General features: G+C 37.9%; 1 protein-coding gene across 2 annotated transcripts; it reads right to left on the minus strand.

Annotated features, from left to right (window-relative positions):
* Window positions 1-6444: 6444 nt before the first annotated feature.
* On the minus strand, window positions 6445-10668 carry LOC122087094 (fasciclin-like arabinogalactan protein 17). 2 transcript variants are annotated; one of them, XM_042656082.1, is made up of 3 exons: window positions 9185-10668; window positions 7945-8067; window positions 6445-7146 (listed from the first exon to the last, which is right to left on the minus strand). In XM_042656082.1, the coding sequence occupies exons 1-2, from the start codon at window positions 10509-10511 to the stop codon at window positions 7994-7996; spliced, it is 1401 nt and encodes a 466-aa protein (XP_042512016.1). In that variant the 5' UTR covers window positions 10512-10668; the 3' UTR covers window positions 6445-7146; window positions 7945-7993. The 2 variants fall into 2 exon arrangements, with proteins under 2 accessions (XP_042512016.1, XP_042512017.1); XM_042656083.1 differs by lacking the exon at window positions 6445-7146 and adding an exon at window positions 7457-7840.
* Window positions 10669-15894: the final 5226 nt, after the last annotated feature.

Raw genomic sequence — 15894 nt, forward strand, 5'->3', positions numbered from 1 at the left:
TTTGCCATATCCTTATTTGGGGGTTGGTTGCACCTATAGTCGAAATGGAAACCAAGCGTTTTGTGGTTTAAAAATAGCAAATCTCGTCTCAATCATCATTTCTCAGGACTCTTCGGAGTAAGTTCCTTGGCTTGGACCGGGCATTTAGTTCATGTCGCTATTCAAGAATATAGTGCTCTCGTAAAAGAATAGAGAATCACCATCGAGATTAGGGTCTACAACCCTAAAACAAAATATGGCTCTATTAAACTGATCCGCCTATGCCATTGAGTTCAAGTTAGGTTGCCGACCAATCCGACCTAACTTTTACGCCTAGTTGATACGAATTCTAACTATTATATCAAAAAATTTAAATTGACAAATTGAATTGAATTCTATTTATTTGAGATTTTGATACGAACACGGTAAATAGAAGGTAAGAAAAATAAGGAAGAGAGAAATTAGGGAGTTGAGCGTATGAGGTGGTCGCCTAATCTCGTCCTCATCAGAGAAAATATTCCTCTAAGAGAAAATAAGAGTTTTGATTTACTTGTCTACCGTGTGTTACATAATAATTTCTATTATATATGATAGAATAACCGATTACACCTTATAATCCACCCTCTCCACGTTTTCTTTATAACCTCTCTCCACTACTCAACCCTATAATCCCTCCTATAACTTCTCCCTTAATTATTAACTTACCATAATAACTAACAATTTCACCTATAATAATAATAATAATAATTGGAAAGTTTTAGGTACGTAATAGATTTGAATAGTCTATATTTAAGACCTTTAATTCAGGAACTCAAATCCTTCCATTAGGTATATGGTAGACATCTGATCCAGGTGGATCGATCAAAACCCATCTTTCCTTAGACAATGAATTGGATACAGGGAGTTTTGTGAAAACTTCTAGACTGTGTGGTTGTGTGAGTTTCATGCCACCCTCCCTTCTTCTAGTGCGATTTCTCTATTTCCAGCAACTATGGTTTCTCTTTTCGCTAGGGATAGTTCCTTTTCTGTTCAATGAATTTTATCACAGTATGTTGGGCAATTGTATTACAATTTCTTACAAAATACAAATTGCAATATAAAGTTTTTGCAGTAGAATTTATGCTGTTGTAGTATTGATCCTTAGCTGAAATGAGATGAAGAAAAGCTTGAAATAGATGTTGAATCACCATCACAACAACTGAAGAAGTTTCGAACAGAATTGAGGTTGAGTCACACTTGTACTGCTGCCTTTAAGATAATTGATGCCCTCTACTGCCAAGAGTTGTTCTGCACCTTCTACCTCCAAGATAAAACAACCTTCCATTAAAAGATGAGACAGTTCTTCTAGTTCCTTTTAAGAGCAAAAAGCTACAGCACAGCAGTCCCCCTCTAACCTTACACAAGACTTAGAGAAAAATGGAAGGAAGAGAAAGACTTGTATGGTTATAACAAATAGAAATGGATGGAATGTCAATGTGTGAATGTGTGTCTTTGCGTGAATGTGTGTCTCTGCAAGGTATTTGGTTGGGTTTATATAAACCCAAAACCAACCCTTGCACCATCTTAGATTTCCCAAGAGTAACATCCAACTAATGGCAAGTTAATTGGAGAATAATGTCATACGAATATGAATTGAGAATTAATTCAATAAATTGAATTAATCTCAATCAATCCTCTTTGTCCACGTCTTCACTCTTGGTAATGGCCATGAATGGAATTTAGGGCTCCCATATGGTGTTATTGACCATTTTCTAGCACATCTCTCCACTCATGGTAGTGACCATAAATGGACTTTAGGGCACCCATACAATGGCATTGACCATTTACCTCCATTTGACAATAACTTATGGTATGAATTAAGAATTAATTTCATAAATGAAATTAATCCCAATCAATTCTTTTTGCCCACCTCTTCACTTATGGTAACGGTCATGAATGGACTTTAGGACTCCCATAGGGTGTTATTGACATTTTTCTACTACCTTGACCCCAAGGGTCCCACACCATAACAAGACAATCAAGACACATAAAAATACTTCATTTTAAAACTTAAAAATAATAAAATAGATATAAAATCTAACACAGTACCCTCCTATTCATTTTCTTTCCAGGTCCGGTGCTTCATGGTGCAGTTGAAAGGAAAGATTGGAAAATTTGAAGGGTTTTCTTTATTTTGATGAATTTGTCCGCTGAGTAAGGGTATTTGTTTTTTGATAGTGGTATTTGGAACAAGAACCTGAATTTATACATGGTCAGTTAGGGTGTATAGGGTTCTTGCCTTCCTATTCTGGCATTTCTGAGTTGTCAATTTTCACATTTTCAAAATCTTGTCGGGCACAGTCAGATTCGGAAGTGGTTTATGAAATAACATGACAAGGGCAATGGGAATGCATCAAAGTCTCAGAAACCCACTATGGAGCGGCCTTCTCCAGCTCTCTCTCAACCAGAGAAGAAACCTGTAAATATGCATTCCCCCTTCCATTTAAATATATATTTTCTTCCATTTTTTCCTCTTCATATTTGTATTTATTTCTCTCCAAATTTGCTGCAAAAGTGTGCTTTTGATTTTGTTTTTAGGCCATAAGGCCAATATATGGTCAGGTAGAAAAGCTCGTCTTCATGGTCTACCCCATTTTTACATGTGGCAAGATGATGTGGCAAATTCGACCATTGGATAGATAAGGAGGAAGGTCTGGTCAAGCCATGTGTCAAATTTCATACTCAAATCCAACCATATGCCCTTCAGATGTATAGGAATTGCACCCAGTTCAGTATCAATGCACCCACTTCATAGTCTTGAATGGGCCTCAATGTGTAAATGTCTTCGGTTTGAAACTTTGCAGATGAGTCAAGGATGACACAGTCATTTCTCTAAAATTCAAATTTGATTACCAACTAAGCTGGCCACATGGCAAATGGGTAGGCCCTGTGGTATGGTCAAGGAAAACATGGTCAATCAAACTCGTAACATAATCATGGTCATCCCAATCATCTTCATCATCAGTGGTCATTGTCAACCAAGCTGCAACATGGCAGCAGATATTTGACCATAATAATTAACCTTGCTATGGGTTTTCCTTTCCACAAGGTTCTAATGCTTCTTCTTGCACTAAATGTCACATGCTGCTATTTTAGAGCCAGTGGAAGGTGGTTTAGCAGAAGAGATGCACTGGCAGAAAGTGAAGAAGAGAATTCTTCAGATGCTGAAAATATGGGTAAGTTCCTCAGAATGAGTCATTCATCAAGCATTGAAATTTGCTACTGTAGCTCTGCAGCAGTTAGTCTATTCATAATTAGGAGTCTTCTATGTTGGAGTATGATGTCTTGTATTCTGTCACAGTTTAATCTAGGGAGTACTAATGCAGCACTTAGACAGGTAGGACGGCGGTCCCGCTAGCCAGTTAGCGGGCCGTGGGGGTTGCAAGGGGGGCAGGAGGCCCCCCTACATAGCAGGGGTGTAGGGGGGCGCAGCCCCCCGCTCGAATTTTTTATTTGAGGGCAATTGTGTACTTTCCGGATTAAGATTTTTTTAGCTATATATTTGTAGCAAGGGTTTCTTTCTCTGTAATGCAAGCAATACTGAGAGGTGTGAGGATGAGCGTTGTAACCCTATTCTCCATTGATAGTGAAACATGATCTCATCTCACCGGGGACGTAGGCAACCTTGCCGAACCTCGTAAAATCCGTGTGCATTGTTTGTTTTATTTTTCCATTATCTTCTGCATCGTTTTAGAGTTGCGTTTCTACATTCTATTCCCCTCAGGGGTGGGGAAAGATTGGTTGTTCATCTTATTTGCTATAAATGGCTTCTTGGAGTTGACCTGAACCCTAGAAATCAGTATGAATCAGCTAATACAAATCTGCGAGAATTAGAATCTAATCCAGTTGATTCTGATCTGATTCACATTGATTTGTGCAGTTGTGGGAAACACAAGTACCACATTACCCAAACCAGTGATCGGTAGGATTTCATGTGCGAAGAAAGAGTTGGCTTCATAGTTGATTCCAATCTAGTATGCATGGGTGTTGTGGAGGGAGCAGCAAAGAGAATTGGCCATTGAGAGACGAGCCTTGAATCATAAAGGGTAACAAGGACTTCCCTGAATTGTACATATGGTGGTGGCCATGAACATTGCGGTCCCGAATTAGATGGATGTGATATAGAGCCTAGTGGCTTCGAGCAAAGTGGTTGAAGCTCTAAGGATTGCCATTGCAAGTTTTCATGCAAGCAAAAACCTATGTCTATTTGATTCTTTGCTTTTCCTTTATATCAGAGGATTGCGAATATTAATTATCAAGAAATGGGAAACAAAAAAAGTTTTGAGTTTTGTTTTTAGTTTCAGTACAGACAACAAATTCTGCCTTAGCCCATTAAATTGGGTTGGCTGCATATTTATTTTAGTTGTTTGTTGTCTGTACTTTGTAAGGGAGCATCTTCAGTACAAAGGGAAGGGGGTAGTGTGATCTTTTTGGGTTTACATGTGTTGTGGTCTAGGCAACACAAGATTTATAAGGTTCTTTCTCCCTTTTGAAAAATAGAATTTTTCTTCACCACACCGGTTAGGTCAGTAAGGTACTGTTTGATAGCGTTTCTGTTGTTTCTGTGTCTAGAAACAGCAGAAACGGATTTTTATGTTTCTGAAAATAAAAATAGATTTTTTTTGTGTTTGATAAACCTGTTTCTCGAAACGTTTTTTGCAGACATAATGCCATTAAAAAAATCCAATAGTATCATCAGATGCCCAAAAGGGAAAGAGAATTTGGTTACCTCATTTTGGGTTTAAATAATGAGAGATTTATCGAGCATAATAGCCTTTTTTTTTTTTTTCCTCTCTCAAATTCGCTTTTTTAGAAACGACAAAGCAAGTCGTTGGACTTGTTTCGTCAAAGTCGTTTCTAGAATTATAAATAGGCATAAATTTTGATTTATATTTCTAGAAATGAATGAAATAGAACAATTTTATCAAACGCTTTTTAAGCTGTTTCTTCATTTTTTAGAACAAGAAAACATAGAAACAACAAAAACAGAACATTGTCAAACGTTGCCTTAATGTCTACCATTTATTTACAAAGGGTTGAAATTATCTCCTCATGTTGCATTTAAACCTCTTTCTCTTTAGAAATTTTTTTTCTTTTTATGGGTTAAAATTTATCTGTTGACATGGATGAGGGAAAATTGAATCCAAAAATAAAACACTTTATGAGAATGATATGATAATGAGATTGGCATCAGCCTAAAATCTTATAAATTACCTTCTATTATTGTTTGACAGCTCTATGCGGTGGTAACATGTGATTGGTTACACTGAGCATGGACCCATAAAATATAAGAAAAATGATTTCCTTCTCACTTTATCTCTTTGGATTCTCTCTTTCATGACGTGTGAGTTGTGAACCTTGCCGAAGAAACGTGCAGCGTCCTCCTCCCTTTGCCCTAAAATATTACTCGGTAAGGGAGGGTAGCATCTATTTCTTCCTATTCAAGTAGGCCTTGTTTTCGCCCTTGGGCAGGGGTTTTTATTTTTTATCTTTTGTTTTTGGGTTTGGGGAAATGAGAGGTAGGGGCCTTCTTGGTAAAGCAGGATCATGTCCTATATTTTGTAGGGTACGTGGTTGGATGCATTGTCCCCAGTCCCCACCTACTTGTAATGACATATCTGTCATTCTAGGCCGTTTGGGTTTCCCAAAATTCTAAATGTGGGGCACTTTGGGTATTACAGTTGGGACAGCATATGAGATTCCACTTCACGGGCGGAGTAAATGAACGACCCATCAATTCTACCAATTTTTTTTTTTAAGAATTAAATGCTACCAAACTTCGTGACCCTTTGCAATATATGCGGAAAACAGCAAAATTGACCATGACACCCCATTCCTATAAAACCATGGAAAACCTTTCTTTTTTATAGGTTGTCTGAGAAGAGTTGAATCCATGAAGTCTAAGGTATTGATTCTAAGCAACTGAGATAACCCGAAGAGGATTCCCATCAGTTATGGCAACCTTAACCTCAAGTTTTCTCTAATTCTTCTCTTGGATTAGGCTTGAACTATGAGAAAAGTAGTTATCAGTAAAAGAGTGCATGGTGGTTATGGTGTGTTAGGTTTATGAGAAGCTGACCTTTTTGTGTATGTGGCAATATGCGAAGAACCTATTTGACCTATCATCGGAGAGTGATTCCCTTATCATATTAAAGTTAATTTCTTTTCTCCACCGCCCAAATTCCCCTAAACCCATACAAAACTCTGATAATATTTATATATTTCTTTCCAGTTCCATCTTTATTTATACATTAATACCATTGGTAACTTATTTTAAGAATTGAGGTAAGGAGAAGTGCCCAAATAAAAGAATGGGAGTGGGTTGTGTGTGGTTGTTCCAAGTCCAATTTGTATAGATTCAGATGCAATGTGAATAGTAAAATCTAGAGATTAGAGAGACTAATGGGAAACAACTGGAGGAGATGCTGTTGAAAAATCCACTTCAGAAATTTAAAAGAAAATAAATTTGATTACAATTTACACTTTATTGTTGGCTGACTATGAACACAAAAGAATTTTTATTACTAATAATAGTAGTTACCCACAAATTTCTGTTCTTTATTCTCCATTTTCTTTTTATTTTCATGGAGTGGGCAATACACAAAGACGCCCACATGAAAAAGACCCCCTCCCTTAGATCCCTCCCTTGAGGAGTCCTCAAATCACACATAATAAACATTAAAAAATCCACCACCATCACCATAACCACCAACTTTCTAATTTCTACTGTTTTCTCCCAATGCCCTCTTCTTCTCTCTACAGCAACAGTAAAAACCATGGGCACCAGAGATGGATTACAGAAAAAAATCATACCCTCTCATATGTACTTTAAAAGGCTATTTATAGAAACCCTAAAACGGGCAGTGACACTCCCTCTTTCCTTTTCCCCTCTTGGTTTTCCTTCATCTTCTCTTCTCCCCTTCTATATTTCCCCATTTTCCAAATACCTAACCCATTCACAGCTGGTCTCTGGTGGCAAAAGGAAGATAAAATGAAAACCAAAAACAGAAGAAAAGGATCTCAAAAAAGAAAAGAAAAAAATAAAATGAAATAAAACCACCCATGCTTCTAAGAGTCTTCCATTCCACCACTCTTTACATCCTGTCCAACCCCTCAATTATAAGGCACCTGCATCATTAAATTAATTATACTTAGCATCTTTGATATGTTAAGATATGATGCGTGTGTATATATTCTTACTCGTATAATTAAAATAAAATTATTCTTTTCTATCTTTTTTTCTTCATTTTTTGGGTGCGGGCACTGGTAGAGGTTGGCAGAGCAAATGGATCTATCAACAGAGAATGAAAAGATTAGGCACCCTACAAAACTATATATGAGGTTCACAGGTTCAATCCGGCGGTAGTTCGATTGTAACATCGAAAAACAAAAAGAAAATGTTTGCGTGTATATATATATATATATATACATACACACCTAATCAAGATTCCATCATATAAATCAAACTCCAAATACACACTGTCGTCTTTACAACCTCTCCTTTTTTGAAGAATAATCTAAAGCCACCATTTTTAATAAAAGATGATTCCTTGCTGTCGGTGTAACAAAGCTACAGCCTACAGGAGTGTTTGACTTAGGTTTTGGTTCAATCGACTGGGGGAGGGGGAGGGCATTAGGCCATACCAAATACAGCTCAAGGCCCCAACAAAGTCAGATTCACAAAGGGCGTGGACCTCTCCAGTTACTTCAAAGTACTGGTAATACATAATAGAACGGGGAGCAGCAGGTCCCACACCCCACACTCTCAACCACCATTTTGTTTCAGCAGTACTTTCAAGTAACTGGAGAAAAGTGTTTTAACCTGTGACAAACCCAGACTAATTCCAATGAGTCTGGTTCTTTCTAGTTTCTACAATAACAAAAGCACATAGCAATGAACTGGAACTTGGAAGGTAAGGATTTTACCTTTTCCTTCTTTTACTTCTCAGTGTATTTTGCAAGTTTGGGAGGGATTTCAATGGCATGAGGTGAAATGAGCATCCTGACCAAAAGCCCATAACATCCTACACGTCACTTCCAGCAACTTTCCTGCAAAAGGGTTTTTTTTTTTTTTTTAATCACAAGAAAGAATAAATATCCATCAGGAATTTTACTCAACAAAATAATATGAATTATATCACTACCATAATAATTCTATCACACTAAAACCCTTAAAAAAAAAAAAGATTGAACTTCGTAGTACGTGAAAGCAACTTCCCCTCTGCATATTAATTTTCAGTAATTACATGAATGATAATATGAAGTTGGCTTAATAAGATAAATAAATTAGTATAAAAACAAAACAAATCATGCATGCCAACTACTTAAAACAAAAAAAGAATGGGTGGTAGAAAAGCAAAGAGATTATCAGGACAAATGATTAGGTAAGCCACAGCTGGAGTTTGAATGATAATATGCATCATATATTAATGCACATTTACTTGACTCCTCACCGACACCTTATCTCCCTATAACAAACAATATAAGAATTCACCATCCCAAAAGTTCAATTCTGGAGACTGGTTATGAAATTGTACTGTAATGTCGATTATACCACATCAAACATCGATCGAACTCGACCAACCTTCGATTTTAAGGAACAAAAATAATCCCCATATGTGTCAATATTTGGTTAATGGGTTGTTTAGTGTTAAAAACTGATTGGGTATGTATTAAATTACCATTTAGTCAATGGGTCATCTGGAAATAATCAAACTAAACCTTAACCCAACTGCTACTGGTACTAGTTACCCTGTTCTATCATTCCCCATCCCTCTCCTTCATCAGCTTCTTTACCAAGTCATCTAAGCAGTCTTCAATGAATAAAAACTGAGTTTTTAATCCTCTCTTCCTCTGCCCTCTATTTCTATAAAATGGCTGGACAGGACCAGATTGCAATTAAACAAGGCAAAAGCTTAAATAAGGACATGTGAATTGTGACCCACCCACAACTCCCCCACACTCATTATGCACCAACAAATCTAAACACTAATAAATGAACACCACCGGCACCGGGATCCCTTCGCCGGAATCTGACTCTCTCTATTCCTTTCACCAATGCTGCAAAATGAAAACAACTAGTACTACAGGAACACTACTTCGATTTCAAGTGTAAGAACTAAAACAAATAGAACAGAGAGAATAAGATAGAGAAACTAAGACGCACCTCTCCTGGGCTTCACAGTAGCCTTGGTGGTGGTGGTTGTGGTGGTAGAACTGTGCTGTACCGATTTCGTCTTCTCCTCAATAGGGAACAACACGCCATCGATGCCCTGTACAGAAATTCGACCGTCGGTGTAGATGTCGGGATCGAACAGATAAGCCGATTCATCTCCCTGTCCAAATTTCACAGACCCATCTGCTTCCTCCGCCACAACCTTGTGGGGTACTCGTAAAGTATCGTACTTGATCTTACCGAACCTCCTCACCGCATTGTACATACTCTCTTCCGTCTGATACTCTGGAATGAGATGGTAGTAGATGATCTGTTCTGGAGCACCAGGTTCGCTCAGCTGGTCCGTTGTCAGCTTCGCCATGGCATCGTCGTTCGGAGCCAATACTGTTAAGACGTAACCTTCAGACACTAATTTTCCCATTTCTGACGCTAAGGACGTGAGGTTGACCAGAATGTCGGCGAGCTCGTTGTATCCGCCGTAATGCAGGAGAGTGTGGATGAAGTCCTTAACTTGGGATTCTCCGTCGAACTTGTGGTGAGGACCGCCGGGGCCTGGTGCGGGTGCCGGAGCTAGTGACGGCCCTGGAGCCATTGCATCATAGATCGGCAGCACAGGCGGTGAACCTGCCGGCGTCGGTGGTGCTGGTTTCTTGAGCCGGTGGGTTCTGGGGTCGACAGCCGGTGCTCCTTCTGGCTTCACCGCAGAAGTCTGTTGGAGGTTTCTCCGGCGGTTGAAATCGTCTTGAACGGATCGGGGGATTAATAGCCGTTCGATCCCGTGAATGACACCGTCGGGACGGGTCACCGCGTCTGGATGGATGACCGCCGCGGAATCGACCTTCTTGTCGGAATCCGTACAGGTAAGATGAACATGATCGTGAGAAAGCGTCTTGTGCTTAGCTGACTTAGAAGCTCCTTTGGGCCACTCATTGGATCCGATCCGTTTAGGTAAAACGTGAAACATTAACAGAGTTTGCAGAGATTTGAGATTACCAGGAGCCAGAAGGAAACGCTTGAACTCAGGGTCGAGATCCCGTTCAAGAGCTTCGTTCTTAGGGGCGAAAATGGTGATGTTATGCTTACCCACTGCCTCTTCTAATGACTGCAAAAGAAGAGCTTTCTCCACAAGCTCAGCTAGCTCCGTGTAATGTGAATCGAGAAGAGCTACAAGGACTGAATTAGAATTGATTTGCCCTGAACTCGACGAAGACGACGGCTTTCCACCTGAAGTTTCCTGCAATGCGGCACAAAACCCAGATACGGATACAAGATAAAACGTGAAGAAAAACCAATTAACGCCAGAGACTCTCAAATCCATGGCGACTGTGAGAAATGAGAGGAAATCAGTAGCAGAGAAGGGACAATGGAATCAAAAGGTTCAAGCTTTGAAGAAGAAGAAAAGTTCTCTCTCTTCTCTGCTGGTTCCTTCTTTAACTCTCCCCCTTGTTTTATTTCTCTTTTTTAATTTTTCTTCTTTCTTTCTTCCTTGTTGTATATATATTATTATTTTTATAATTATTTATGGGTTTGTGAATTGTGAAGGGGACGGATTCGAAGCGGATTTATGAACTGGAGTTGGTGAAGTATGTGTCGGTTCCGGTAAAGATCCAAAGCTAAACACGTGGCGGATTACCGACGCAATGCGGCACCTGAAGCCTTCCCGCTCCCGCCTTCAGGGCTTTCCTCTCCTTTCCTTTCCTTTCCTCCTGAGCCTTTTCCGTAGAGAGACCACAGACAGCCTGGACATGGTGAGGACTGAGGACCACTCCAACTCCACCACATACTCGGTTTCAGTCTTTCAGGAGCCGCATGGCTCCACTCCTCTCCAGTTTCCAACTGGTTGACTTGTTTTCTTTCCTTAAATGACCTAAATTGTCCTTCATTACAAATTTACAATTAATTGCATGTAGCCATGTAGGAGAGGTGGCGATGCAGTGATTGTCTGGAATCAGTGGGCGAGTGGGGGTCACTCGTAATTCACAATAATGAAAGCTGAGCTGTCATTGTCTGAAATTAGAAATAAAATGGGGCCCAGCCCATATATTTCCACATTTTTGTTTAATGTCTTAAAGAGAATTTTAATTACTTAATTAAGTAAAAAACAAAAATAGAGAGAGAAAAGAAAAGAGGTAAACTGTGAAGTGGACAAAAGGCCAAGCTGACGGCGACGGCTCTCTTGCCGGAAGGCAGAGGGTCTCCGTCACTTAACCGGGGGCGACGGGTGTTACCACTTACGTTACGTGTAAGGGGTACTACCGTACTAGGGTGTAGCGTTGTCATGTTACTAACTAGGGTTGGGTTTGTAGTTAGGTATTGAGTCAAAATAAGCAATGCGAGTGAATGAGTGAGAATCTTTTTCCTTTCTGTCGGTGGCTTCTTCCATAAATCTTTGGCTTGCCTTTCTCTTTATATTTTAGTTCCTAATCAAAAATTAAAAATACTGTTTGTAATTAACAAATAAAAATATTAACACGTGTTTCTCAAAGCATTAGTTTTTATTCATATTTTTTTAGGCTGGGTTGGATTGGGTTAAGCTGTCTTAAACCCAACCTCAGGATCAGGTTAGGTTAGGCTATGGTTTTAGAAAACCCAAAAAGTTGAGTTGGGAATTTTGATCATAGTGTTTTTTTTGGATCAGGATTCTTTCCTGAGCTGATAGCCCACATTTTGTCTATAGTTTACCTGGGTGATCAACAAGCATCCAAATGGTGAACCAATGGTTATGGGCATGGTATTTCTATTCTGATATATATATATATATATATAAAAGTATAGTCGTTGGATCACCACTTGAACACGTGTTGATCGCCCATGTAACTATAGGCAAACCTAAGTGATTAACGCTCAGAAGAGGAGCCAAATCCATTTTTCCTTGAAGATGGAAAATTCATACATCGGGTTTTATCAATTTACAAATTCTTCCTCATTAGTCCTACAAAAGCGTTGTTTGCCATATGAGAGCTTTGACCTAAAGGCTATGATCACTACCAAGGAGCACCTCTTTTTTTCTAACAGAAAAAAACTATGATTGTGTTGGGACTTACTAGCTCCCTTATTAGACATGCGGTGGGTTGAATTGGACCAATCTAATTGATTTTATAATAAGGTCAAAATAAAGAAAACAAAATTAGAGAAAAAAAAATATTATATTAACATAAAATTCTGAATTTGAAGTTCCCACACACTTGATGTGAGGGTGTATATGTATAGGGGAAATGAACTCTGCTTGTTTCCTATGACTGGACGTGTTGGACATGAAAATACCCAGCATATGCATATGTAATTGAATCTTTTAACACTCAGCTGTATCTGAGTGTAGCGAACTATAAAATGACAAGATTCAATTGAAAGAGAGTGACATGAAGAAATTGATTTAGACAAACCTCTTCATTAGCCAGTGTTATATTATTGGAGTTGGTAAGAAACCATTTTCACTCTTGTTATTTTTATTTTGGTACCAAAACCTTTTCTAGATCACTTTTTCTTTCCCATAAATTGTAACATTGATATCCAAGTTGTGTTTCTCTTAAGATACATTGGGAAAAATTAATCCATTGGTCCAAGTCCGCAACCAGCCACATCAGCTACTTAAATCACTGATATCCCATCACTGTATGATAAATCCAGCAAAATCTTGATGCAACTTTCATAAAGAAATAAAAAAAAACGGGAATATCTGATTTTGATATATCATCTTATTCTTTCTTAACAAAATAAATAAAAATTGATTGTGAAAAGAGATAAATGAATATGGCTCCAAACACACTTTAAAGAGCATCATCCACCATTATTCATAAACAAAGAAATCCAAACATTGGAAATAAAGAGCAAAACGCAATGCCAACTCCTGTTCATAAAAGAAATTCTTTTTCCCTTTTGGGTTCCCCCTAGTGGAATTTTATTTTTTTTCATAAAAGTATTTCCCTCATCAAGTGCATAAAAAAATGTAACAGTGAAGTGTGATGAAATAGTATCGTATATAAGACAACGGCAAAGTCAATTTATGTAAGAAAGAGAGAATTGAATACAAGAAGTGCTATTGTATCTTACACTAGGAATAATGAACTTTTGGGCAAGTGTTTTTTGTCCAAGAGCCCTCTTGAGCTCAGGCGTAAGGATACATCCCCCAAGGAGGGGCAAGGTGGTCATTGTGTGCCTCCTTTGTCTGTGATGTATGGAATCTCCCGAACAAAATACTTTATCCCTAAACTTTCCCATATGTATTTGTAAGAAGAGAAATGTCACCTAATCGCATGGCCCTTGTGCCAGCATGGGAACCATTGGGAGTGGGCGTCCAAGCATCCAATTGGGGTGGGATGATTCATTTCACCGGCCTTGTGTCTAATCATTCTTCTTCTTCTTCTTCTTCTTCTTCTTCATGGGAACCATTGGGAGTGGGCGTCCAAGCATCCAACTGGGGTGGGATGATTCATTTCACCGGCCTTGTGTCTAATCATTCTTCTTCTTCTTCTTCTTCTTCTTCTTTATCAATGAAAGAAATTTATTAATTAAGAAATATAAGATAAAACATTAATACCTGGGTTAGGATTGGTAATGTTGAACGTATTGTTCAGAGTCATTATGGCTATAGCATGCATGAGAAGGACCAATTTGTTATTGGACGTGATAACAAAAATAGGTATAAATAAAATACTACAAACATCTAAAAATAGAGGGATTAAGCTCCAAAAGCACAATTTGATTCTCCAAATTGTTAAAAGTTACATCTATAAAACTCTCTTGGGTTTTGCCTGACCTTCACTCCAATTCCTTCTTTGGATTTTTCTTTTTTTTTTTTTTTTTTTTCCCCAATTTTAACTATGGTAAAGATGAGAAATAGATTAGACAGGAAGAAGGGTGCCCACTACCAAACTTTCCTATAAAATATATTCTTCCATGCTTGTTTTCTTCCTTTTCCCTTCTAAGGGAACTCTCTCTTTTTCTTTCATTTTCCCCTGCAGCTTGCAAGCAATGCCTCATCTATGGCTATAACACCACATTTACTCAACCCAGAAGAAGAAGAGTGAAACGTATGTTCTGCTATTATTCTGCCGATGATGAATCATGTGGGATTTGTCCTTCTCTCCTTTTTCTTTTCCAATTTGGGATTTGTGGTGGTGATATATTCGGATTTCTTAAGAAAGAGAAACAGAAACAGTAGTGGATGAATGAAAAGTTTCTTTTTTAGATAGACATGAAAAGTTACCAACATACTAATAGTAAAATAAAATTTAGATGAGTCAATTTATTAATGAATAAGGCAAAATTTTATCTAGATGAGTGAATAGATTGAACTTAAAACAAGTATTAATTACTATTGCTATAAAACAAGCTCGTATTTTATCTTTGTTACCTTTTCTTACTAATGAAAAACAGTTTGAGAGAGTCGAGTCAAGCTCAAAGTCAGATTGATGTTTGAAAATTTTTAGAATCCAGATTTGATTGCTATGCCATAAGGGAAAAAAAAAAAAATTTGATAAGAATAAATCTCTTTTGTATTAAAATTTTACTACGTTTTTTTTATTCATTTTTAAATTTCTATACTAACTTCCCCGTGTTAATCACCTTTTACATAATGAGAAATGTTAGGAATGGGAATTTTGCTTTTGTATGATTGATTGAAAATGCACACCAACCATTGTTTTCATGCAATGAGTTTTCTATATATTTCTATTCTAAGCTTCTGGAGTTCATTCTCCTGGGGACACTGTTTAAATAATTCCGTTGGAGTTAAAGTGTTCCCAGTTGCAAATACCATTTAGTTCACAAAGATTAATGGTGAACCTCAACCAACAACTTAATATTTATATCTCTGCCGTTGATGCCACTTTATATTACTTGCAATCCATATCTGCACGTCTATGGCCTGTAATTCGTCTCATGTTCATATGATCAGTCCCAAGATTAAAGGGTTAAGTGCTCAAAAGGAATATCTTCAATAAAAATAAATAAATAATCTCTTTGATTTCTGGTCTTTTTATTTTTATTCCCTCAGCCCGGCCTGTTCAATACCTAGATGGGTTCTCTTTCCTTTTTTATCTTTCTCACAATAATAGCATCATTTATTTTGTATAATGAAATAATGAAAGAAGCAGAATGCCTTTTTTTTCATTTTATCTTTTCAAATGCTGATACAAGGAATTTATTTGGCTATCTTCTCAACCTTTTACTCAGCCTTGTTCAAATATCATCATCGATACTGTGAACTAAATCCATGCATGCATCATTTTAAACGCACAGCCCTAAAAACCACCCCACCCCAAAAAAAACCCCTTGTCTGTGAATCAATCTGCCAGAGGTATTTTGATCATTAAGGGGTGGGAATTGATTGTATCTTCTCTTCCCCTTTTCCCCCTCTGAAAGCAACCTTTATTATGCTATATAGATAATGAGATTAAATTAGGCATTAGACTACACTTCATGCCCTTTTCCCCCACTGAAAACAACCAACCTTTTTATGCCCTTTTGAGTTTGTCTATGTTAACATCTAATCTACCAAGGTTGACGCAGTATATAAGCTTTCCAAGCATTTGAAACTAGGAATCCGAAAGGTAGAAAAGAAAACATAATTCACCCACAGCTGGAGAAACCGTAAATGAGATAACTCACCAAACTACAAATCTCCCAAGCTAGTTTCTACTTTCTACCTACCAGCCAAGAATATGATTTCATACATAGGCTTTTCAATAGCAAGACAAATA

This window comes from Macadamia integrifolia, chromosome 8 (assembly GCF_013358625.1).
Source record: "Macadamia integrifolia cultivar HAES 741 chromosome 8, SCU_Mint_v3, whole genome shotgun sequence".
In the NCBI taxonomy this organism is placed as follows: Eukaryota; Viridiplantae; Streptophyta; class Magnoliopsida; order Proteales; family Proteaceae; genus Macadamia; species Macadamia integrifolia.

What these genes read in the sequence shown, in the direction of transcription:
- LOC122087094 (XM_042656082.1), bottom strand. Translation starts at nt 10,511, where the DNA reads ATGGATTTGAGAGTCTCTGGCGTTAATTGGTTTTTCTTCACGTTTTAT. An exon ending in TACTGTGAAGCCCAGGAGAG is followed by an intron (nt 8,068 to 9,184) that starts GTGCGTCTTAGT and finishes ACCCTTTTGCAG; the next exon opens with GAAAGTTGCTGGAAGTGACG.